Raw genomic sequence first — 26,675 nt, 5'->3', positions numbered from 1 at the left:
AACCCAGTATTTAAGGAGAAGTTTATAACCTTAAAAGCAGATAGAAAAGAAGGCTGAGATTGAATGAGCCAAATGTCAAAGTTAAGCAGTTGGTAAAAGAACAGCAGAACCAATCTAAAAAACTAGTAACAGGAAGTAGTTGCAGTAGTTTCCAGAAGTAACTGGAAAATAAAAATTAGAGCAGAAATGAAAGAACTGGAAAACAAATATGTGATAACAAAGATCAGTATGGCTCAAAGTTGGTTCTTTGAAGAAGATGGCAGAAAATGATACAGCTGACTTTATGCCTGTAAAATTTTAAACTCTCTAGAAACATCTAGAAAACATTGCTGAACAACTGGCTTAAGGAGAAATAAGCAAACTGAGTAGTTAGTAACACTTTGAGAAATTGAGCCATGGGTTAATCTCCCCATAAAGAAACCATCAGATCATCATTTTTATAGGTGTGTTCTATTAAGCTTTAAAGTAATTCATCAGTTTGGTTTTATACTCTGTCTTCTAAACAGCAGAAAATGAGAGAACACTTCCCATCTTTTTTATGATAAAATAACTTTTTGCATTTTATTTTCAAAGCTTTTATTTTTAAGTAATCTCTACACCCAACGTGGGGCTCGAACTCACAACCCCAAGACCGAAAGTCACATGCTCTACTGAGAGCCAGCCAGGTGCCCCTATGATAAAATAACTGTGATATCAAAATTAAACAAGGACAGTTAAAGAAAAGAAAATCACAGTCCAATCCACTCATAAATATCGGTGCAAAAAAATTCTAAGCAGGACTCCCGGATCCCACAGCCTGGAGGCACTGGAATTATTTTTAACCTGTGCACTACAAACATCTCTCTGTGAGTGTCGTCTGACTCACAGTCCGCTAAGAAGTTGGCCATGAAATGCCCATGGGCTTCCCTCTCCTCCGAATCCTGTCATTCCAGAGCCAGGTTAGTGGAAAGTTCCAGTGGCAGTTTTTCCAAGGGTGTCTCATCAGTCTCAGCCAGGTTAACAGTGGAGAGAGGGAGAGACATCCTGGGGTGACTTCATGGGTCCAGTCCTGCCCACTGGCACCGTGGTCTGCGGGCACCCCTCTGCCTGCCCCCAGCCTGATGTGCTGCGGCCAGGAGCCTCCGGGCTGCCTCCCTGGGCCATAGCGCCAGCAGGAGCCGAGCCAGCAAGCTGTGTGCGGCAGGCGTGACATGTAGACCTCAGACCGCCTGTAAGGGCTAAAGTTTCCTGCCTTTGCCTCCTGCCCAGCAAAGGCTCCACAACCCCAGAGCGAGGATTCGACAGTCATGGGAGGCTGAGCTCCTTGGGAGGGCTGGGTAGAGATGGTCTCCAGAGAGCGGGGCCTCCTCCCGGTTCCCTCCCTCCCCCATTCACAGGGAGGTAATGGCCCTGGGGCACTCAACCCTGGGGTGGGGGGCATCCTTTCATGTCAATCCCTTCTTCGTGGGTACATAGTGTTCCCCTGATACAGACATGCCACGATCTGCTTGAAGAATCTTTGATTTGAGAGAATTTAAGTTATTCTTTTATTCTTCCACGCCCTGATAGACATCCTATGTCCTTTTCCTGGGATGAATTCCACATTTAGGTGGCTGGGTGGGTTTCTATGAAGTTGGGTGGAAAACGCTGTGTGTACGTGAGGACAGACAGACTTTCCAGCGAGGGGGAACGTGGCCATCAGACCCTTATGGGAGGTTGTTTCCAGAGTCGAGAATCACTGCTGCAGGAAACACAACCCACACAGTGTGACTTGTCTCCTGGATTTCTTCATTCTCACACAGAGCAGTTTGGCACCTCGGACCACAGGGTTTCCAACAACTTCATTTCAAGGAAATAATCATTTCCCATTTAGTTAATCATCACGTGGCAAGCACCATCCGAGTACTTTACACAGCACCATCTCACAACAACCCCATTAAGTTGGTGCTGCAGTTACCCTCATTTTACAGACAGGAAACAGCTCAGAGAGGTCAGGGGCCTTTCCAAGCCACACAGTAGGTCAGTGGTGAACCTAGGGATTGGACCCAGGAGGCCACCTCAGAGCCCACCGTCTGAACCACACACTTGCCCGAACACCACCGCCCAGGGCCACGGGTGGGCCACCCAGAGCCCGGGAATCAAGCCCGGAAGCGGCAGTTCCCCCGCTTTTCTCCGTCAGGTTGTCAAGGCTCTCTGGGCTGAGCCCGTGTCAGGGTCCCGCCTATAAACACGCACTGCAGAAAATCAAGAGTGCCTGCGGGCTGAAGGAGCCATCCAGGGTGGGCAAACATCACGATCGTGGCTGGCCCTGCTAGAGCGCCATAGCTCAGAACAGCACCATCTCTGGAGGGCAAGGCTGGCTGTCAAAATTCTGCTGATCCCAGGTTGGGAGGGGGAAGTAGAGTGGGTGAAGTAGAGCCTTTGGGCAGGAACCCCTCTTTCCTGCCACCTCCTCTCACTCTGGGGCTCGTGTCTGCAGCAGCCCAGCCCGAGGGCAGCATCTGGCACAAAGCAGCCAACCCCAAGTGCTGGCGGGAGGCTGGGGTTTCCTTGAACTACACCAGCCACAGCCCTGCCCACCACTCTAGTGCAAAGGAAGGTGGCTTTTGGAAATTCAGTAAGTCCCCTGGGAATAACATCAGTGAGAAAGTGATTAACACTGTATTTATTGAGCACCTACTACGCCCCACACCTGTGCTAAGAGCTTCATGTCATCCAGCTCCAGCCTCTGCCAACGCTTTGATTATCCACACTTTCCAGGTGAGAAACTGAGGCGGGGAGAAGTTAGGCAGGTGACAAAGCTCAAAGGTGTCGGAGTAGGAATCTATATGAAGGCCGTCTGACCCCGGAGCCCCCAGCCAGAGCTGGGCTCTGGAGCTCCCTCTGACCCCGGAGTTCCCTCTACCTCTCAGCAAACACAGGGAACTTAAAGTTCCAAATCAGGGCGTCTGCCACCAGCAGGTGAGCACGCCAGGGGCAGAGACCAGGCTTTCCTCATCCCAACAGGCTGAGCCTCAGGGACCAGGGATCCTGCACAGGACAAATCTGGCATAAAGTCCCTGTTAGCCACCTGCCAGCTGTGTGGCCTTGGGAGAGTTAACTGAAATCTCTGAGCCTCGGTTTCCTCACCTGTGCGTGGGCACTGATGACACTCATTTACTCGGGTGGCTGTAAGCAGCAAATGGAATGATTCAGCGAGGTGCTGCCCTGATAAATGGAAGCGGTCGTCATTAATGCTCTTGTTATTTCCATCCTGCAAGTGACTCAGCTGTCTCCTCAGATTCATTACCAACCAGCGTCTCTGAGAGGGAATGGCCTCAGGCTGCCTAGACCCCACAAGGAATAGTAATGATGTAACAGTCCTATCAGCAGCTGAGACTTATTGATTGTACACTATGTGCCAGGCACCCTTTACATATCAACTAGTCAACACACAGCCCCGGGAGAGGGCAGCAGGGAGGACAGTCAGAGGTCCAGACGCCATGGCCAGGCCAGCCCTTCTGTGCACAGGCCTGCCGGAGGGCAAGGTCACAGATGTCCGCACCAGCAGGTTGCAGGCCTCACCTTGGGCCCCACATCCACGTCTGAGACCTGCAAAATGACTTTCCCGCCTCACCAACCCCTCAGGTGCTTCTGAGGGAGGACCCAGGGTTGGGGTTGTTGCCAGAGGGCTGGACAAACAGAAAGAGGATGTAGGGGATGTTGGAATAAAGCTGTCTCCAAGCCACCCAGGGCCAAGGACGGTGCTCAACACTGTCTGTTGACTGACTAATATTTGTTGACTGTAATATAAGTGAGGGTTCCATTTTCAGAGCACAGTGGCTCAGGTATTGTGCTCTACCAACCGTTTTTTAAATGCATGCATGGAAAGAAAGACTGGAAGGATATATACCAAAGGTTAATCTGATTATCTTAATTAGGGAGAGACAATGGGGGATATAATGGTCATTTTTGTGTGGGGTTGTTTTGGTTTGGTTTTTTTTGGTTTTTGGGTTTTTTTTTTTTTTCACTTTCTACATTGTCTACAATGAGCAAGTATTAATTTTATGCTCAGAAGAAAATACACTTTTCTGTGCATTTAGGACTCATTCCATTTTACAGAAGAAATAGAGGCCCAGAGGGGGTAAGCCATTTGCCTAAGGCCACACAGCAGAGGATAGCTGGGACAGACCTAGGTCTGCTATCCCATCCCCTGCACCCTCTGGGAACTCAAGCCTCAGGACTGGGGCATCCCCAGCCCCTGCATGGTGAGGCCTCATTTCTCCTTTTTTCATCACCATACCCTGAAAACACCTCCACCCCAATCCTGCCAGCTCCCCCAACTCCTGAGAGAGCCCCCCGAAAGAACTAGGGATCTCTGCAGATCTCAGGAAGGTGGTCAAAGGAAAGAAATACATATAAGCCCCCATTCCAGCTTCACAGAGTTGCTGCTTATTCATAAATAAAAGAATGCCCAGGCTATTTTGGGCACCTGTAATTTTCTACTTGAATAACCAGGGAAGTGGCTGCCTGCCCGCTTCTCTGCCCTGCTCATGGCGCCGGAATGGGGGAAACGTGATCTCCCCTGGCGTAATGAGATCTGGGGCCAGGTCTCACTGCTGATTTCCTTGCCTTTGCCCCGTTCCAGAAAGCCCAGGTGTCTCCCATGCCACTTCCGTGAGAGTCTGGGTAGTTAGAATCCAGGCCAGGTTTGCATGCTGTGGACTAGGTGGTTCCTTCCAGATGCAGGAGGCAAATCTCAGCTCTCCCACCTGCCAGCTGTGGGACTTTGGGCAAGTGGCTCAACCTCCCTGAGCCCCAACTTCTTCATCTGTAAATTGGGGATATTTTTATCACCTTGCAGGTTTGGTACAGCTGAGGTGCCTGGCTCTTAGGTTAATTGTTGTTATTTAAGGCATGAGGAAGGAGCTGTTCTGGAAAGAGCCCTGCATAGGATTCTCAGGCTGTTGTTTGCTCTTTTGGTTGCAGGAGTCTGGAGTCAAGAGGGAAAGAAAAATAATTCATCAGTTCTTATAACTGAAAGTCTAGGAGAAATGGCTTCAGGCAAGGCTGCATCCAGGGTCTTAAATGGACCTGGTCCCTCTCTTCCTCATGGTTCCACTTTCCTCTGGTTGACCTCATTGCTGAACCAGTCCCCCTCCAGGGAAACTCCCAGCAGCTGCAGGCTTATATCATTCTTACAGCTAGAGGGGTATGAAGACTGGAGGGGGAAATAGGTACGGGGGGAGGGTGACTTGTGACAAGAAGTCATGGAGAATGAAATTGAAAGAGTAGGTTGAAATGTAGGACTGGAATGCAGACAGAAAATACTAGCCTTTACTCTGTGGTCCAAAGTTTTCTAATACGTTCCACAAGATTTTAATAGGGGTTAGATGAGCTAAAGGTTTCAGGATCAACAGACTGGGTGAAGCCCAATTAAACAGGTTTCTTTCCTACAGAGCCTCTTCATGTTCACACTTCCAGCCGTGAATCTCCAAGAGGAGAGCTGTGAGGTATAGCATTCCCTAAGGTGCAGTTCCCAATTCTACACTTTGGGAAGGGCCATGAGTCATAGGGAGCCACTGAAGTCAGTGGAGCAAGAGAATAAGACAGCAAAAGTGTTCTAGGAAGAATACGATGGAAGCCCCGTAGGAGACAACTATAATCCTCCCTGTGAAAGGGGACAACAGCCAGAACAGGGGCCAGTGGCAGAAACAGGAATAAAGGTACACGGTGAGAGATGGGATATAGGAAAATAGGTGAACTGGCTCAGAAAACGCTGCTGTTTTGGTGATGGTAACTGTGAAATTTAGTTTTTATTTTATCTTTTCCACTGAAAGTACAAGGACAAAATATGGGCTCTGAAATCTAGCCAACTCTTTTTTTTTTTTAAGCTTATTTATTTATTTTGAGAGAAGCAGAGATACCATGGGTAGGGGAGGGGCAGAGAGAGAAAGACGGAGACAGAGAGAATACAAAGCAGGCTCTGCACTGTCAGCACAGAGCCTGATGTGGGGCTCAAACTCACGAAACTGAGATCATGGCCTGAGCCGAAACCAAGAGTCGGCCGCTTAACAGACTGAGCCACCCAGGTGCCCCTAGCAAACTCGTTTCAGTAACTTGGCCTGTTTTGCTATTGGGATAAGTTACTGCACCCTTCTGAATCTAAATTTCCTTGCTTATTAAATGATGCTAATTAGCCCTTTTTCTCAGGCTCCTAGTAAACGTTCCAAGACAAACGTAGAGAGAGAGTGTCCAGCTATGAGGTAGACTTCCTTTTCCAGCTGTAATGAAGGACCCAGTACCAGACCAGCCCTCCCACCAAAAATAACACTTCAAAAGCAGAGGCAGTTGTCTTCAGAGAGCAGGCAGTGGACAATAGACACTGTGATGCTGAGGGAATGGGGTTCACAAGGTGAGCCCCTCATCACCTGGGTTCTCATCCTAGGACAATCTCCCAGGCATGGCACAGGGCAGTGGAGCTTAAACAGAATGCAACAGTCCCTCTGAGCTCAGGAGGCAGGGATTCGAGTTTGGGCAACTGAGACAATAAAAAAAGAAGGAATCATAGGACTGGAGAGGAAGGAGCTGCATAGCTGCAGGGCCCCAGAAGTCTATGTGGGGGTCCCCCACACCCCACAAGTCTTTGCCCAAAGGCTGGGCTGTGCATGCACAGCATGAAACCATCTAAGGTTTAGCAGAGACCAGCTGTTACGGGAGTGGAGAGCAAACAGATCCTGCCGGTCAAGCAGTGCTGGCAGACATTGGAGAGACCTTCACTGCAGGCTTTGAGCTGAGACACCGGAAAGGCTGTGCCCTCGCAGTGAGGACCATGCTCTAGTGTAAGGACCCCTCTAGACCTGCCCTAACAAAACCTAAAGCCAAATCCTTCAATATCCTCAGAGGCCAGAGTTTAAAGGTGAGTCCTGCCAAGTTAGGGAGGCTTGGGAAACAGCTCGAGCTTTGCATGAATCTCCCTTAATCAAGTATAGAATGAAGGGCATGGGATTTCAAAAGGATCAGCTAGTGATTGTGTTGTCTGCTTAAACAAAACTTAACACTTCAAAAGGAAACAGAATCAAGAGTCTCTATAACACATCACACACACACAATATCCAGTATACCATCAAAATTTTCTAGACATGCAAAGAAACAGGAAAACATGATCTCTAGTCAAGGAAAAAACAGCCAGTAGAAATGAACCCCAAGGTGGTCCAGAGGTCAGATTTAGCAGATAAAGACCTTAAAGCACTTACTTACTCTAGGCTTTGGCACAGAGTAGATGCCCAGTTAATGCCAGCTGCTCATCTCCATTTGAGCAAAGTAATCATTTGTCCACAGAAGGCTTTGAAACCCAAGGATTAATGAAGAGAAATGCACCCTGTCCTGCTGTCTTCACCATACAGGGTTCAGACACCGGGGGGGCTGCCTCGTGCCATAATCAGACACAAATCATGACCCTGCCACTAGCTCACAAGGTGAGCTCCTCAACTCCTCAACTCCCTGTGCCTCAGTTTCTCCATTTGCATAATGGGGAAGGCAGGCAGGTCATCTCAAAGGGCTCTTTCTCTCCATGATTCTGAGTTTGTCTGGCCAAGGAGCTGTTTTCAGCCAGGATACACTCTGGGCTGGGGCCTGGAAAAACCAGTTGGAGAAGGAATCGGATCCACAGCTAATACCATAGAGGAAACACAGGCTGAGATGTCTCTCTCCCAGATATAATAGTGTGAGGCTATGGGCAAAGCCTGAGCTCATTTTCCAAAGGAAACTTTCTTGAGAAATGTCTCCTAGCAACCAGCTCCACCAACATACAACCTTCAAGGACCTCTGCAGAAACACAAAGGCTTTTTGTGGCTCCCTTCTTCAAAAGCCCAGGTTGGAACTGCTTATCGGCAGAGACGCTAATGTGAGGCACGGAGAGCCAGTGGAGGGGGCCCATGGTGGGGCAGTGAAATTACCAGCAGTCTGGCTTCAGGGCTCAGAGCAAGAGCTTTGGACCGGAGTTCAAAACCAGGCTCCATCTCTGACCAACTGAATAACCTTGGGCAAGTCATTCAACCTCTCTGAGTCTGTTTCCCCATCTGTAAAATGGGGATAATAATATGTAGGTCAGTGCTCTACCCAGGTGCCCTGTAGTAGTCCAGCACACCCAGCCGCCAGGTACTGTGAGCGTTGGCAGCTAACAGCTGCACTCTTAGAACGATTGGCTGATGGAAGGTGCCTCTCCCAGAGGTATTTGGGAGCTTGAGCCCATCTGCCTGGTTATCCCTTCCCATTGTCCTACAACCAATGACCAACTAATGTAGAGGGAAAAAAGGCCAGTCCTCTTGCCTCAAAGCAGGACAACGTAGTACCACGTATAGTCCAGACCTCCTCGTGGGGTCAGACTGAGACTAGACTTCAGCTGAACCCCCATCTTTGCCGAACTTACCCTGCCCCATCCTCTTCCCTCCCTTACTCCTTCACAGAGACCTCCTAGGAGAGCCCTCCCTCAATAAATCACTTGCATAAAGTCCCCATTTCAGGCTCTCCTAGGAAATCCAAAGACATGAGAGTATCTACATCTCTAATGAAAGAATACATCTGAAGTACCAGCCAATGTCTGGCATGCAGTGTGTGCCCAATAAATGGACATCATGATCCTCCTCTTCCTCATTATTATTATTGTAATTAAAGACAGTCCTGGGATCAGAGAGGGATTCTAAAGTGGAGGAGTTGTGGACTGTCTTGGTATGAGAGGATAGTTGCACTTAGACTGGCTAACACAGTTGAGACAAATTTATCATCTTACTTTGCTGATTAATTAATATTAATAAATTAATATTAACATATAATTTTTCCTAGTATAAAAACAATACAAGCTCATTGCCAAAAAATGAATAAACCCCTCAGGCAATGCAGAGAATGACAAAAATGAGTGAGTGAATGAATGAATGAATGAATGAATAAAATTTCCCACCCCTTTAGTATAATCACTGGGGACATTTTCATTCATATCCTTCTAAACATTTCCTACATAAATTCACATAATGTACATATGTAGACACATTTACACACATATCTATACATGTAAACATATATATAATTGGTATGTGTAACATATGTATATATCTAATATGCTATCTCCATAGCATAATACTGCATATGTAATAATATACATATAACCAATTTTGTTACCAGGAAAAATGGAATTACAAATACTATTTTGTAACCTGTTTTTTTTCCACTTGATTTTCATATAGAGGTAGTGGATATCTTCCATGTTAGTAAACACAAGTCTACAGCATCAGTTCTGGCCAAAGATTGTTTTACTTTTTATGGAGATAACACTGTTTAATCAATCCCCTATCTCTAGACAGTCACCCTATTGCCAATCTTTTTACTATTATGAATAAATAATGCTGGTTAAAGTAAATCCTTGAGCACATATCCTTGTGCATATGTTCAGTTACTTCCTGAAAACAAATTCCTAGAAATGGAAAAGTATAGATATTGGGATGTGCACATTTCCCTGCAGGAAGACTGTACTACCAACACTCCCTCCAGGAGTGCAGCAGTGTCTGTTTCCCCACACTAGGTATCCCAATAGTCTCCAATACTAGGTATAATTTTCTTTTTTAATTTTTGCCAATCTGATAGGTGAAAAATACTGCATTGTTGCCCCAAGTGTGCATTTCTTTGGTTTCTGGGGAGGCCAAGTATCTTTTCTTACACTTGTGGGCTGTTTGGATTTCACCTGCTGAGAATCACCATTGTCCAATCTTTGGCAAGGCCCTTCAGGTGTCTCCTCTCCTCCCCCTGCCCCACCAGATCCACAGGCTCAGTGGCTCCCCTAGAGTGTCAGTTCAGAAGCAGCAAAGCCCTGCTTCCTATAGGATTGGTCTCACAGGAAGGCAGAGTTTTTGCCCTCAGGCTCCAGCAGCCAGCCAGAGGATGGGGGTGGGATTAGTGGGGATCCAGTTCCCTGACTTCCGGGTGCCCCTGGCCAATTCCCCTCTCCTGCCCTGCCCCTGGCCAATTCCCCTCTCCTGCCCTGTCCATGACCCTACACCACAGGGACCATACAAACTAGATCTACTTAAAGAAAACATTTCTCCAAAATTCAAAACCCACCCAGCAAATACATTCCAGGGGTGATTATTAGCATGGCTTAAGGAATCTTTTCAGAAGAAACTACTAGAACATTCCTTTTAAAGACCAGTGCTCCTGAGAGGTTTAAAAAGAGATTTTACATATGCCAAGATCTATCATAGTTGAAAATATCCCAACCATTGACCCAGGGATACCACTGGTAAGAATTTTCCCTCTGGTGGGTGCACTTACCCATAGACAGAAAGACATGTGTAAAGTACTTATTGAAATATTGCTCACAATAGCAAAATAAATGCTAACAGCCTAAATGTCCATCAGTAAGGACCTGCAAAATAAGTTACGAACGACATTTACCGGGAAACATTGTGCAGACAGTGAAATAATGCTGTGAATCTGAATTACACGTGTGGAAAAACGCCCTTGAGATATCATAAAGTGATAAAAAAGCAAGTAATGGAATAGTGCATTTCATGTGATCCCTTTTGTACTTTTCAAAAGGATAGATCAGAATTATTCTAGATGTTTATGAAAGTGGAAATAATTCCTGGATGGGCACATAAGAAACTACTTACAGTGGTTTCATCTGGGAGGGGGATTTGGGGTTAAAGTATTTGGGGATTTTTAGGTCCCACTTTATACCCATCTGCATTATTTAAATTATTAGCATGAATATGCTTTACCATTATTTTTTTTTTATCATTTATTATTGAGAGACAGAGAGACAGAACATGAGCAGGGAAGGGGCAGAGAGAGGGGGAGACACAGAATCTGAAACAGGCTCCAGGTTCTGAGCTGTCAGCACAGAGCCCAACGCGGGGCTGGAACTCAAAAACCATGAGATTATGACCTGAGCCAAAGTCAGACGCTTAACCCACTGAGCCACCCAGGCACCCCATGCTTTACCATTATATAATGAAAAACCTTACAAGTGAGCCTGTGATCAATAATTATGATAATAGCATGACTGTTAAATAGCTTATTGAATGTCACATATGTGCCAGGCACTAAGTATTCTCTCATTTAATCTTAAAACTAGCCCTATTCTGATACCCATCTAATACATGAGGAAACGGAGTCTTAGGTTGAGAGGTTTGTTATGGCCACTTCTGGGTTTTTTTTCTATAATTTATTTATTTTTTTATAACTTACATCCAAGTTAGTTAGCACATGGTGCAACAATGATTTCAGGAGTAGATTCTTTAAGCCCCTTACCGATTTAGCCCATCCCCCTTCCCGCAACCTCTCTAGCAATCCTCTGTTTGTTCTCTATATTTAAGAGTCCCTTGGGGCGCCTGGGTGGCGCAGTCGGTTAAGCGTCCGACTTCAGCCAGGTCACGATCTTGCGGTCCGTGAGTTCGAGCCCCGCGTCAGGCTCTGGGCTGATGGCTCAGAGCCTGGAGCCTGTTTCCGATTCTGTGTCTCCCTCTCTCTCTGCCCCTCCCCCATTCATGCTCTGTCTCTCTCTGTCCCAAAAAATAAATAAACGTTGAAAAAAAAAATTTTTTTTTAAAAAAAAGAGTCCCTTATGTTTTGTCCCCCTTCCTGTTTTTATATTATTTTTGCTTCCCTTATGTTCATCTGTTTTGTATCTTAAAGTCCTCATATGAGTGAAGTCATATGATATTTGTCTTTCTCTGACTAATTTCACTTAGCGTAATACCCTCCAGTTCCATCCATGTAGTTGCAAATGGCAAGATTTCATTGTTTTCCATTGTGTTACAGCCACTTCTGAGTACAAAGCTTTGGCTCTTGCTGCAGAGCATGATTCTGGTGCCTGAAAAGAGAAGTAGCTGTGTGTGGGCTTTGTGAGGACCACTAGGAGGGGGTCCCTCCCGGTGGGCTGGCTGGCTTCCCACAAGGGCAGCTGCTTGGTCATCTGCACTTACACCCTACAGTTTTTCTCCTTCTCCTGACCTGACTCTAAAGTTGCACTGTCCAACACAGGCTACTTAAATTAATGACATTTAAATAAGACTAAAATTTCGGTTCCACAGAAGCATGAACCACATTTCAAGTGCTAAATAGCCAGTTGTGGCTCATGGATACCATATCATCAGCATAGATATCAAACATTTCCATCATTTCAGAACATTCTATTGGATAGAACTGCCTTATCACAGCATTAGAGCCAGGCAGACCTGGGCTCACCCTGCTCCTCCACTTACTAACAGAAATGAACTGAGCAAGTTATTTAACCTTTCTGAGCCTCTGTGTTCTCATCTGTAAAATGGGATGATAATATAGATACCTCACTGGGCTGTTGCAGGGATTACTTGCGATCATGCCTGTTGTATGGTTAGCCCAATGCCTGTCACCTAAGCAGTTTAAAGGGTAACAAGGAGTGTAGGACTCTGCAGTCAGACAATTTCATGACCTTGGGCATGTCACCTCACTGCTCTGAGCCCCAGCCTCCTGGGGTATATGGCATCTATCCTGAAAGTCTGCTGTGAGCATTAAAACATATGGTTGGTGCTCAGGGAGGGTCAAGTATCTTTTCCCCTTTCTTAAAGGGGTTTTCTTCTGTCAGAAAAACCATTCTCTAAGACCCAGAACTAAAATATTCCAGAAGGGATCCAGAAGGCCCATGGACCAACAAAAGAAGGTACAACCTCCAAAAAAATGATTGTGGGATGCTGTTTGTCACCTATCAGACTGGGGGAGGGAGGAAACAGTTTGAGCATTTTATTGAAGAATAACATACATACAGAAAAGTTAATCCATCATAGGTGTAACCACTCAATGAATTTTGAGAAATTTAAAATATCTGTGTAGCTGCTACTGAGATCGAGAAACAGAACATCAATAGCACCCCAAAAGCCCCCTCGTGCCCCTTCTCAACCACTATCGCCTCCCACAACAGTAACCACTAATATCATAGACTCATTTTCAGTAGACAAACTTAAAGATTCATAACACCCAGACTTAGTGAGGGTGTAGACAACCCAGTAATCTGAGACACTGACGGTGGGCGTGTGAAATGGTACAGCCATTCTGGAGGGTGATTTGGTAGCATCTGCTAAAATTTAGCATTGGCCTGGCATTTACACTTCAGTGTCTGCCCTAGAGAAACGCCCACATCCCTGCATGGAGCGGTAAACACATGGATGTTTGGAGCAGAATTGTTTGTAATGGTGATAAATTAGAAACAACTTACATGTCCAACTAAAGGGATTTGTTGGGGAAAAACAAGCAAACAAACAAACAACTGTAGGCATCACCCTGTATTATACACCGCAGTGGATCAAAATAGTCGAGAGGATCTATGTGTATTGACACAGAAATATCTAGAAGACATATGATAGAGTTTAAAAAGCAATCTGCAGGAAAATGACCAAAACAGACACACACAGCATCAAAAAAACAAAAAAAAAAAAACAAAAAAAACAAACCAGTAATAACTCTGGGGAAGGGGTGAGATGGGGCTTGAGGAGGGGCAGTAAGGAGAAATGCTACTTTTAAACTTGCGTGCAATTAGGTTATTCCAAATGTTTAAATACATTAAGAGCTTTCAAGGATAATTAAGCAGCCCAGCCACCAAGTTCAGGCCAGGAGAGGAAGGCTTTTCTGGCGGCTGGGTAGGGGGTGCTCCTGGCCCAATGCCTTAGCTTGGGTTCCGGGAGCGGCAGAGTTCCAGGCCTCCAGGGCCTGAGGGGTTGAAATGAATGGAGCAGTGAGAAGACCCTGGAGACCGGAACCACGGAGGCTTCCTTTGATGGAAGACAGTGCCCTGGTTACCGCACTCAGCTGAGAACCCAACACCAGTGTGATGTAAGTGGACCCCTGGAAAGGAGCGAGTCCCAGGGTTTGGCCCTCTCCAAGCAGTGCCCAGCACTTTAAAGGAAGGATTGCCAGGTTTGATTCTCTTGGTCCCTGGGGATGAAGGACAAGGAGGAGGCCAGTGTTGCCTCACACAGCACAGTGACTTTGTGAGAGTGAGGCACTAAGGCAGAGGCTCAGAGAGGGTCCTGTGACAACCAGTGGCCATGAGCTCAGGAGTGGGGAATGGGAGTCGGGGGTAGAAGCCAAAGGTCTATGTTAAGAACATTCCACCTTTGGGGCGCCTGGCTGGCTCAGTCGGTTAAGCTTCCAACTTCAGCTCAGGTCATGATCTCGCGGTTTGTGAGTTCGAGCCCTGCGTCAGGCTCTGTGCTGACAGCTCAGAGCCTGGAACCTGCTTCAGATTCTGTCTCCCTCTCTCTCTGTCCCTTCCCTGCTCATTCATTCTCTCTCTCTCTCTCTCTCTCTCTCTCTCTCTCTCTCTCTCTTTCTCTCTCTCTCTCTCTCAAAAATAAACATTAAAAAAAAATTCCACCTTTAAGAGTTAGCATGGCAGGGGTGCCTGGGTGGCTCAGTCGGTTAAGCATCCGACTCTTGATTTTGGCTCAGGTCATGATCTCAGGGTTCGTGAGTTTGAGCCCACACCAGACTCTGCACTGACAGTGTGGAGCCTGCTTGGGATTCTCTCTTTCTCCCTCTCTCTCTCTGCCCCTCCCCTGCTTGCACTCTCTCTCTCTCACAATAAATAACTAAATATTAAAAAACATATTTTTAAAAAAGCGTGGCAGGGAGGCAGGCCCAGCTGACTCCATGCAGAAAGGTTCCTTAACCTCTCTGAGCCTCAGTTTCCTCTTCTGTACAATGAGGTGCAGGCTCTTGCCATCACACACACGCAAGCACACACACATTCAGTTTGTGAATGTGGCAAAGACCACACACTCACACTGCCTCCAGGCTAACCGCAGAACTGCCGCTTGCCAGCTTTGTATCCTAGCTGCTGAAGGTCCCAGCTTCCTTCCTCATCCATAAAACAAGAGCCCCACTCTTACCGAATCTCAGAGGACTATTATGAGGCTTAAGTGAAGCCATATTGGTAAAGTCTTATCACAGCATTCAGCTCTAGGACATGCTCAATAAATATTTGCAACAATTATTAAACTGTTTTTTTAAAATAAGCACCTATCTATGTGCCAGGATATGCTAGACACTGAAGACATATTCCTGAATAAGTCACATTCCTGTTTCTCAGGGTGTTTAGAGTTTAATGGTGTGGAGTGGGGGGATAAAAAAGGATGCCTACACACACACACACACACACACACACACACACCTGATACACTCCAGGTTACAAGGACAAATACTCTGAGGTCCTACCCTCATCTCTTCCAAAGTCAAAATTCAGGTCCATCTATGTTCATCTAAGATGCAATTTTGTTGATACCTCCTTCCGTTCCCCCATCGATCCCAAAGATTGTGCACAGAAGTGATCTCAAGGTGTTTAAAAAAAAATCTATGTCGTGAAGATGTCAAAAGCACAACAGAGAAACTGATACAATCACGGTTGACAGCATCTACAAGAGGTAAACATTCACCCATCTTATGACCTGCCATTCCACTGCTGGGTATTTCCCCAACAGAAACAAGCACTGTGTTTACCCCAAAAGTCATAGAAAGTTGTTCAGAGCAGCTTTATTAGTCATAGCCTAAACTGAAAACCACCCAAATGTCCATCCACAGATGAGATGTTGATACAGGCAACAACATTAGTGAATCTCAAGCATGCTGGTAAGTGAAAGAAGCCAGGTCCCAAAGACTAAATTTTATGATTCCATTCATATGAAGTTCTAGAATAAGAGAAATCTACGGTGATATTGGTCAGAATTAGTGCTTACTCTGGGAAAAGGTGGGCATTGACTGAGAAGGGGAACAAGGGAGTCTTCTACAGTGCAGGGAATGTTTCATATCTCAATCTTGGAGTGGCTCTGAGGGTGAACACATATGTAACACTTTGTTGAGCCACACAATTGAAATTAGTGCATTTTATGTATGTGTGCTATACTTCAATTTATTTAAAAATGTTTGTTTATTTATTTTGAGACAGAAATCAGGAATGGGGCAGAGAGAGGGGAAGGGAGAGAGAATCCCAAGCAGTCTCTGTGCTGGCAAAGCCCAGTGCAGGGCTGGAACCCACAAACTGCGAGATCACAACCTGAGCCAATACCAAGAGTCAGATGCTTAACCGACGGGGCCATCCAGGAGTCCCTACACTTCAATTTTTAACAAACAAAGCAAGGTCACTTAAGTGTTACCTGGTGCATGTATCCTATGGGGAACACTAAGCAGGATGTGTGATGGGTCCATACTCTCCTTGGCACTTCTCAAATAGAGGAATCAGCCTTCAGGGAAAGTAGCAGAGCAAAGTGGAGAAGAGGAAACTTTGGAGGATAGGCTCATTGGACGTCCCCAGGGACCAACCCCAAAAAACTCTCTCAACAATTGAGACATGAAAAAGAAGCAGGTGGGGATAACGGAGAAGTCAGGAGAAATACAAATGCAAACACACTGAGTTTGCCCAGCCACAGTTGGGTATGTTGTTCCATACACAATAGTATTTCCTCTGGCAATCATGTATGTTGATGTTCACTAACCAAAATTATAACTAAGCCAGCATCTTCCAGTCCCTAAATTGTGTGAGCAAATGAGAACTGGCTGTATTTATGAGCACAGTCCTTGGGAAAGACTCTTAGTTACCAGTAATGCATCAGCAAAAGATCCAAGCAGCTTTTCGATTCAGCTTTGCCTTTGCAAGGGGTTGCATGCAAGTGGAGTGTTTTCTTGCTCACTGAACTCTAGTTATTGAAGGGAGAGAGGAATCTGCCTGGATCACATCGCGTGTTACTGGACACGTGATGGCCTGATTTTCCAACAAATCTTTCGTGCAAGGGAGGTTGGAGAGTGTGCAAGGGACAACTCTTTGAACTCCAGGTCTTAGAGCTTCTCCTGATAAAATCCTGGCTGTGTAAGTCTAAGGTTGCCCTTGGGCCCCAGCCCCACTTCCCAGGTCTGTAGGAAGATGTGGGAAGAAGCTCAGATCCCCTTCAAGCCCTCTGGAGCTTTCTTCCATGGATGAAGTCACTTGTTTTCTTAATCCCTTTGTTAAAAACCACGAAAGAAGCTTGGCCAAATCCCAGACACCCTCCCTTTTTTATGCCCTCCTGGGTGGCAGAGTTCAAAATGGGAGCACCCTGGGGAAATATCAGGACCCCAGCCCCTTCTGTGCACCCTGAATAATCCTTGAGCAGACAGCAGAGGACTTCCCTGGGTTCTGGTCCTGGCTTACTCTCTGGAACTGCCCACTTTCTCCTTACAGACCAGAGCTCCCTGTGTGGATGCACTCACTCATTCATTCATTCATTCATTCACTTCATTCATTCTTTCAACAAATCATTATCCCACATCCAAGCCAAGCCCAGCTCTGGAGTAGGCCCTGGGGAGACAGCTGTGAACCTGGTCTTCCCCCTTAAGTCTTGTATAGTCTGGTGGAGGAAGTGGGGCTCGAACAATCATAACTCAGTGGTGAGGAGTCATGTAAGTGAAGTCTGGGGTACTGGAGCACATGATCTAAGGGGGCCTCCTTGGGGAAATGGCATTTCAGCTGAGATTTAATGGATAAGCAGGAGGAACTGGGCAGAGCTGGGGAATGTGCACAGGTGGAGGCAATGGCTTGTGCAGAAGCAGGAGGTGAGAAACATCAGGGCTTTCAGGAACCCAAGCAGAATTCTCAGTGGCTGGAGTGTGACGTGTGGAGGAAGGTGGCCCCCGTTCTCCGCTGACTTTCCCTCATGTGACCACTCCTGCGTCCCTCCACTCCAGCCACCCTGGCAGCCTGCTCTTCCCTGAACCTTCTGGCACACTCCAGCCTCAGGACCCTAGCTCCAGCTGTTCCCTCCGTCTGCAACTCTCTTGCCCAAAATATCTGTCTGGCTAACTCCCCCACTTCCTTCAAGTTTGTGTTCACACCTCCCCTTCTCAATGAGGCCCTCTGGGCAGCCACCTATTACCCCTACTCCCCCACTTACCACTAACCTTCTCCCCGCCTATTCTCATTTCTCTTTTCCACAGTATCCATCACCTTGGAAAATACTATCTACTTTACTTATTCATTATGCTTATTGTCTAGCTCCCCCACTAGAATGCCAGTTTCACAAGGTCAGGACCTTTGTGTGTCAGGACCTGAACCACCACAAGCCCTTGAACCTTTGAAGGAACAGATTGTTGGGATGTGAAAGGGTGGCAGGGAGGGTCTGGGTTGAGAAGGCCTTATAGGCTAGAAGAAGGTGTGTCCCGAAATGCAAAGGGAAGGCAACAACGGGTTTTCAGTAGGGCAGGAGTGGAGTCTGAGTTACATTTAAAAACTTGCCCTGGAATCTGTGTGGCGAACAGCTTGAAAGAAGAGAAGCTACTGCAGGCATTCGGGCACAGGGCAGTGGTGCCTGGGGTAGGATTGGGGCATTGGAACTGGATGGATTGAAGAGATGTCAGCAGGTGGATTCATCATGCCTTGGTGATCTGAGGACTGTGCACTTGTGGGAAGACAGGGCAAAGTGGACCCCCCAGGATCCTGCCTGAGCCACAGAGCCAGAGTGGAGTCACTTGACAAGAGGGGGGACAGGGGAGGAACATGTTGGAAGTTGGAGTGATCAACAGTTCTGTTTGGGCCATGGTGAGTAGGGCCTATTAGACTTTCAAGTGGATATGTCAAGCAGCGTGTTAGCCAAAGTTTAAGCTCAGAGTGAAAGTCTGGTTTGGAAATATGCATGTGGGGATCTTCAGCTTAGAGTTGTTCTTAAAGTCATGAGAGTTTCAGGGCACCTGGGTGGCTCAGTCGGTTGAGCATCTGACTTCGACTCAGGTCATGATCTCGCAGTTTGTGAGTTCCAGCCCCATGTCAGGCTCTGTGCTGACAGCTCAGAGCCTGTAGCCTGCTTCGAATTTTGTCTCCCTCTCTCTCTGCCCCTCTCCCACTCATGCTTTGTCTCTCTCTCTCTCTCTCTCTCTCTCTCAAAAATAAATAAACATTAAAAAAAAAGTCATGAGAGTTTAGAGAGAGAAGAGAAGATGTCTAAGAACCGACCTTGAGGACCAAACCCTGAAGTCTTAATTGGCCCTTGAAGGAAGAGGTGTTTGCCAGGAAGGTAGGGAGAAGGTAGTTCAGGTAGAGGCAACAGCATGGATAAGACTTCAACATAAAAGAATATGGATCTCAGTACTCTTCAGAACTGTCAAGGTCATCAAAAACAAAGAAAGTCTGAAAAGCTATTAGAGCCAAGAGGAGCCTAAGGAGACATGACAACTCAATATAACGTGGTGTCTTGGATAGGATCCTGGAACAGAAAAATGACATTAGGTAAAAACTAAGGAAATCTGAATAATGTATGGACTTCAGTTGATAATAATATATTGATATTAGCTCAATAATTGTAACACACCTGCCACCCTACATACATGTACATCGACATACATATAAGATGTTAACAGAATGATTGGATGCATGATGTAAGGAACTCTCTATACCATCTTCTCAGTTTTTTCCTAAATCTATAGCTGTTCTTCAAAAAATTAACTTTTTTTTTTTTTACGTTTATTTATTTTTGGGACAGAGAGAGACAGAGCATGAACGGGGGAGGGGCAGAGAGAGAGGGAGACACAGAATCGGAAACAGGCTCCAGGCTCTGAGCCATCAGCCCAGAGCCCGACGCGGGGCTCGAACTCCCGGACCGCGAGATCGTGACCTGGCTGAAGTCGGACGCTTAACCGACTGCGCCACCCAGGCGCCCCAAAAAATTAACTTTTTTAAAAGAGCATGTCTTATAAATGTCCCTCAACATGTGTGCATGTGCGTGTGTGGACACACACATTCGCACACGCACACACACACTCCAAGGACTATAGTAATTTGTTTCTCTGGAGAGGACTTCAACCTTGATCAGTCCCTCCTGTGGGAACTCAGCAACCCTATGAATATCACTTCATTCCTCCCCTGCCAGGGAAGAGAGGGTCCTCACCTCTACCTACTTTCTTTCTGTTCACAGAAAGAATACTCTCCTCAGGCCATATTTCATCATGAAAATGAGAAGCAGAGACTAAATGGCCAAGGTAAGTCAGACCCACCTAGAATTCCTCAGGGATGCAACCAAAATTAATCCTTCTTTCTGCTCTTTAAAAGCACATTACTTCATCACAATTTTCCTGAATCCTCACCTTATTCAACAGCTGTCTTTGCTTCCCCTCCACAGCAAAGTTTTGTCATCCCCTGGGTTCCAATTCCAGCTCCATTACTAACTAGTTATGTGATCGTGGGCAAGTCACTTGAGACTTATTTTTCTTATCTCTAAAAGGGGCATAACCATACTTGATCAAAGAGTGGATTAAAGGAGATGAATAATAACTCATATATAATTTCATCCTCTAAAGAATGGATATGGAATAGTCAATAGTAAATATCTGTAATCGTGCCTGGCACTCATGGTGGTTGGTTGTGGATGAGGCATATGACCAATCTGACCAATCAGTGACGTCCCCAAAGATCAAAGTGCGTCACTTGGATCCTTGGGACCCCGGGTGGTGACAAAGGAGCAGAGAAGTACAGAAATCTCCAAGTCCCAACAGAAGCTGGGCTTGGGAAGTGGCAAAGGACCGGCCAGAGAGCACTTGGCTGGCAGCTGGTCTAGGGGGCACCAAGGCTAGAGAGGACACAGGGGCACAGGGAGACGGTACCATGTGATAGAGGCTCCGACAGCCAGCTCGAGATTCCCTGGCCCACACAGGCACAGCTTTGAACAGAGGCCATCTGGTACTCTGGACAGCTCCAGGGGTCTGTAGATTTCAGGGGCACTGGTTTTGTGGGTGGAGAACTGGATTGAGTCTTGGTTCCTCCAACTAGTTGTGTGAGCACGAGCAAGCCACCTCACCTTCCAGAGCCCCAATGTCTTCATCTCCAAACTGGAAATAATACCTACCCTTCAGTACTTTTGTGAAGAGTAAATGAGATAACAGAGGGGTAGTAGAGCAGGGTGGCCCATGTCTGGGGTCAAAATACCTGAGTTTGTGTTCCAGCTCCACACTGTGTGATCCCAGATAAATTGCTTAACCTCTCTGAGCCTCAGTATCCTCATCTGTAAAATTGGAAGGCTAATAGACCCTAATTCACAGGGTTGTGAAGATAGAATGAAAGAGGACATGAAGCACACAATAAACAGTAGTTTTTATTTTAGAAGGAACTTAGCACAGCACCAGACAGAGTAGATAATTAAAATTGTCAGTTTCTTATATCTTCCAAATCTCCACTTTTGGACTCCTTTGGTTGGTCCTCCCATCTCTGGCTGTTAAAGGGATTGTACAAATTGGGGAAAATCAATCTTGTGGAGCCCTACCACAACCTTCCTCCTACAGTAAAGGCCCCTGCTTCTCAGTGCCACTCACCCTAGGATACTTTTTAAAAGTATATATATATATATATATATATATATATATATATATATCAGTATATAGTGTTTGTTCTTTGCCAGCCACTGTTCTAAGATTATATGTAATACATATAATCATATACTGTAGATGTATAATCTCATATCTCACAACCTTGTGAGATAAGTACTGTGGCTATTCCCATTTTACAGGTGAGAAAACTGTGGCTCTGCGAGGGTAGGTAATTAAATGGTGGAGTCACACAGTTATAAGCTGGTGGCGCTAGGACGTGATCCCAGGGTGCCACTTCAGAAACGCACACCTGCTTGTAGTGTTCCAGGAGGCCAGCGGCCAGGGAAATGGAGAAGCGTGAGTGGGAGACCAAGGCTAGAAATCAGGATATAGGCTCTCCTTGGGCCCCAGACCCTGACCCGCGCCCTGCCCACTGCGCGCGCGGGATACCTGCCCTTGCCCCAGAGCTCTGTCCCTCCCTCGGCGGCGCCTCCTCGCCGGACGCTGCGGCCGCCGTGGTAACTCGATCCGCGGCTGGGTTTGGGCCTCGGTTCGCGTCACCGGCGCGGAAACACTCCGGCCCCCGGAGTAGTATCCGCCGCTGCGCTGCGGCCCGCAGTGCCGGCACTGCAGTCGGGCGCGCGGGCGCATGGCGCAGAGGCTGGGCGAGCGGGCACGGGGCCCCGCCGAGGCCACCGGGCTCTACCGGGCCGTGCTGCTCAGGTCGGGTAAGTGAGGGCAAGGCCACCCCACCTCGTGCACTCAGCGAGGACAGTCGGGCGCCCAGCCTGGCCATCCCGCCGCTGGGCACCTCCGTCCTTCTTCACTTCTCTGCCTTCCTCCCTTGTTTCATTCGTTTAAATTACTTTTGTTTTCCTTTCATTCCTTCTTTCCCTCCCACATTCTTCCCTTTGGGGACCTACGCGTAGATTCATTCCTATGTGTGAGCACGCGTGCGCGCCAGCCCAAACACACTCGCTCGTTTTCCCAACTGTTTAAGTCCCGCAACGTTCCACCCCCTGGCGGGTCTCTTAAGCGCGCGAAGGGTGTGGAGGCGTGGGAGAGTGGAAAATGGGTGAGACCCGGGTAGCCCGCCGCCCCGCATGAAGAAGCACAGAGGCATAGCCGCTGGTGACGTCCAGCGAGGCATCCCACTGGCGGGCGAAGGGCAGGAGAGAGCCAAGGGAGGGGAAGGTGAGAAAGCGGTTTTCTCTATATATGCGCGTAAAGAGAAAAACATGTAGAAGGAAACACACGGGTGGTTATTTTCAAGGATAAACGTTGGATGACAAGGCTTTGGGGTTTTTTTTCTCTTTCTCCTATTTGTCTTTTTGTTTACTTATTTGCAATAAGCACATACTACTTTCCTACCCAGAACGATAAGAGATTTTTGTTATTTAGGAAAATGAAACAAACGTGGTATACGGTCACTGTAAAAATAATTTGGAAAACCAGAGACGTAGAAAAAAGAAAAGCAATGCCGGCAGTGAGCGTTCGGAGCGTTTCCGTCCAGATTTGTGCTTGGAAAGAGGTTTAGGGAAGGTGAAAATCGGGCCCGAACGTGGTCCCTGCCAGCTGGGGGTACGGGAATAGAAAGTGTCAAGGGACTCGGGCTCACGGGACAGCCACGATCGGCCATGGGCAAGGAGCACGCCCCCACCCAGTAGTCCTGCCCGCAGACCCCTGGAGCCGAAGGTGCGAGGCGAGCCGTTGGCGGGAGCTTCTGCCCCAGCCCGACATCCGTTCTGGAACTGACTGCCCTTCTTACTCAGCCTGGCTCCGCCCCCGGGAGTTCCCCACGAGGAGCTACTGCTGGGGACACTGAAACAACGGTTCCCTTAAGTCCAAAAGCAAGAACTGGCCAAGACTTCAGGACTAGCGGCGCCTTCCTGGGGGGAGCGTCTTAAATCTGGCTGAGCTGGGGCAGGCGGAAAGGGAGGAGCTCTGTAATGAGATGAATCTGATTGCAAATCAGAGCACTCCTCCTAAGTGTTCCCAGCCAGTTCCTGTCTTCTCACAAAGATGAGGAGGGGCTGTCTAATCTGAAGACCCTGAATTCCCTCTAACCTGGAACCGCAGCCATTAGCCTCATTCCAAAAGCAGCATCTTTCACCTACAACCTATTCAGAATAGCAGGCATATCAGAGTCATTTCAGGGGCCACATGTTTGCCCAAGCCACACACAGCTACAAGCCAGGGAGGGAGCAAGGCCTTGGACTGGGGCCTCATGGAAGGAGCATTTATTTTGTGCTAAACACTGATGGCTCATTCCGTCTTAATAAACCCTATAAGGTCACTGCTGATTGTCATCCCCATTTAACAGATGAGGAGACTGAGCCTCAAAGGGGTTAAGCAGCTTGCCCACGGTCCTAAGAGAACTTTTCTGTCCCGCTATGGGGTAGAAAACACATGCGAACCTAGTCCCATCTATGCCACAGTTTGCACACCTCCTGAGACTAGTAATAATGATAGCAAATGATGTTGGCCACTTGTTATTGCCACTCTCTTTGCCAAATGCTGTATACCTGTCATCTCGTCAACTTGATTCATTTATTCCTCCAACCAATATTTACTGACCACTATTACGCACTAGCCCTATGCAAGGCACAGGGATGTACTCATAAATGCAACAGATATGTCCCTCCTCTCAGGGAGGTAAATAGTATTAACTCCTGTTTTAAACGTGAGGAAACTTAGGCTCAGAAGATATCATGACTTGTCTGAAGTCACACAGCCAATCAGGGGTGGAGCTGAGATTCAACCCCAGGGCCATGTGCCTGTAGAAGCACTACTCTGGTTGTCTCGTACAAGGAAAAGTAAGAAGTAAGAGTTGGGGAGAGGATCTAACTGGGGCATTTAGTGATAGGCAAGAAGAGCTCCCCTCCTTTAGACGTCCCCAAGGATGGGATCATAGAGTCAAACCCAAGATGGTAGCCATCTTCGTTTACAGTAGCCTCAAGTCCTATGCACCAAGTAATATAACACTTTTAGAAAATTTTTCATCACAAATTATTTAAAATAATTTTTTAACCGTAAAGTAATACATGTTCACCATTAATATTTTGAGAAATTGAGAATAACAAAGGGGAAGTTTTATCCACAATCCCACTAACCATAAGCAGCTACTGATAACATTTGGAGATGTCTCCTTCCTATCTTTGCTATGCATAGTTTGTGCCTGTCTTACATCGTTTTACATCACTGAGGTTGTACCAACTCTAGTCTTTTTTTTCCTTATTTTTTGATGGTTATTTATTTTTAGAGAGAGAGACAGAGACAGAGTGTGAGTGGGGGAGGGGCGGAGAAAGAGGGAGACACAGAATCCGAAGCAGGCTCCAGGCTCTGAGCTGTCAGCACAGAACCCGATGCGGGGCTCGAACTCACAAACCATGAGATCGTGACAGAAATTGGTCGCTTAACCAACTGAGCCACCCAGGCACCCCTGCCAACTCTAGTCTTCAATCCCACTTTTTTCACGTGGATTTTTCACTTTTGTTTTTATTTTTTAATGTTTATTTATTTTTGGGGGGGGGAGGAGCAGAGAGAGAGGGAGAGAGAGAGAATCCCAAGGAGGCTCCGTGCCGTCCGCGCAAACCCATCGTGGGACTCCATCTCATGAACTGAACCATGAGATCAGGACCTGAGCCAAAATCAAGAGTCAACACTTAACCGACTGAGCCACCCAAGCACCCAAAATCTTTTTGCTTCTAAATGGATTATCAAAGTAACAGCTACCACTTTGGAGCCCAGACTCTGTGACAGTCAGTGTGAAGGGCCTCCCATGCTGTAGCTCCTTTATTCCTCACAAGACTGTCTGCCCCATATCAGAGATGAGGAAACAAGAAGCTGAAGGTCACCTAGCTGTCCAACAGTAGAGCGAGGAACAGTGTCTGTATCGACACCACAGCCCATGCTCTTAACCACTGAGCTGGAAGAGTCACCTTTGGGGAATAACTCACGCTTGGCCACACCTGGTAAGCTGCGCAGTGCTGTAGTAAAGGCCCACTTGAGGTTCATTACCTACATCCTACCTGGAGCTCAGGCCAGGTTCCTAGCAGGGAGGGAGGCATCTCTCTGCAGCAGGGACAGAGGGACACTACTCCAGGTGCCTGTGGACATCAGCCACTGTGCTTCTTCCCTGCAGCCAGAGAGGGCAGCCATAGCCTCCGTCCCTGCCTGCCAGGCAGGGTTGCAAACTAAAATACAGGATTCCCAGTTACATTTAAACCTCACATACACAATGAATAATATTTTAGTGTAAATATAATCCAACGATTGTATGGATATGCTTATACTAAAACCTTATTCGTTGCTTATCTGAAATTCAAATCTCACTGAGCATACTGCATTTTTATTTGCTACGTCTGGGAACCCCAAACCAGCAGTCATAGAAGTTTGCTTGGCTTGACAAGCTATCGTCTGCCCAGGGACCTCTCTCTACACACACACACACACACACACACACACACACACACACACACTCCTCTCCCCATCCCTAGATATGCTGTCCTTCTTTTATCTGGCTACAAGTGAGTGAAAATGCAGATGGGGGGCACCCCAGGACCCCTCTGCAGCTAAGAGACCAGATTCGCCATGCCTAACCGCAGCTGAGTGGAGAGCCAGCTTTTTGAAACAAAACTTAGTTTTTCCCCACTCCCTGGTGCTTTCCTGTTTGCACACTTGAAATCCCTCCACCGGGTAAATTCTTCCTGGTTTAAACTTGTTGTAAAGGCAACTCTCATTCCTTTTATAATCTCTCCGTGGATCCCATGACAAGTTTTTCTGCCAATACAGTCTCTCCCCCCACTCTGTGTCCTTTCAGCCGAGTGTTGGGGTGGGGAAGAGGTTGGATCCTAAGGTTGTTTTGTGGGTGGCTTCTCAGAAACCTCATTGAGGCCTTGAAAAGGGACCCTGGAGATTTAGACTGAATACAGGGCCGAGGAGGAAGTTTTGAGTTGCCATGGGAACTTCTTGTCTGATGTTTGTGCGCCCAGATAAGCTGCTCCAGGCGCCTGTGAGCTTGGAGAAAGGGGAGAAAAAATGAAATGAAAGATGTTTTTGGAGGCGGCGGCTTCTTCTTCTTCTTCTTCTTCTTCTTCTTCTTCTTCTTCTTCTTCTTCTTCTTTTTAATGCAAGCTGCAGCCGCAGCCCACTATGGATGCAGGAACATTCCCCAGCTCCCACTCTTGACTGCCTCTCCAGGTCTTCACCATCTCCCTTCCTTTTGGCTCCTCTAAGTTCCCAAGAAGACAAACTTCAAAGGGACAAGAAGGGAGTGTGGGAGGGGTGTGTTCAACCTCTGGGATCCCCCTTCAGCTCTAGTGGGGCCAAGCAAGAACTCTGACCTCCAGGCCCCTGGCGTTCCAGAGTCC

At 47.1% G+C, this 26,675-nt stretch overlaps 1 protein-coding gene across 2 annotated transcripts in view; it reads left to right on the top strand.

The window, feature by feature from the left end:
* The window catches only part of FAM107A (family with sequence similarity 107 member A), a 54,682-nt gene that overhangs the window by 10,837 nt on the left and 17,170 nt on the right, over window positions 1–26,675 (top strand). Inside the window, exon 2 of one of the 2 annotated variants that reach the window (XM_030307119.1) lies at window positions 19,920–19,983. In XM_030307119.1, coding sequence (XP_030162979.1) covers window positions 19,920–19,983 — 64 coding nt within the window. Of the gene's footprint in view, window positions 1–19,919; window positions 19,984–21,952; window positions 22,032–26,675 lie in introns of those variants that run through there. The other variant, XM_030307120.1, reaches the window with a different exon arrangement.

Source organism: Lynx canadensis, chromosome A2 (assembly GCF_007474595.2).
Source record: "Lynx canadensis isolate LIC74 chromosome A2, mLynCan4.pri.v2, whole genome shotgun sequence".
Classification (NCBI taxonomy): Eukaryota; Metazoa; Chordata; class Mammalia; order Carnivora; family Felidae; genus Lynx; species Lynx canadensis.
This window is presented reverse-complemented; position numbering and strand designations above follow the sequence as displayed.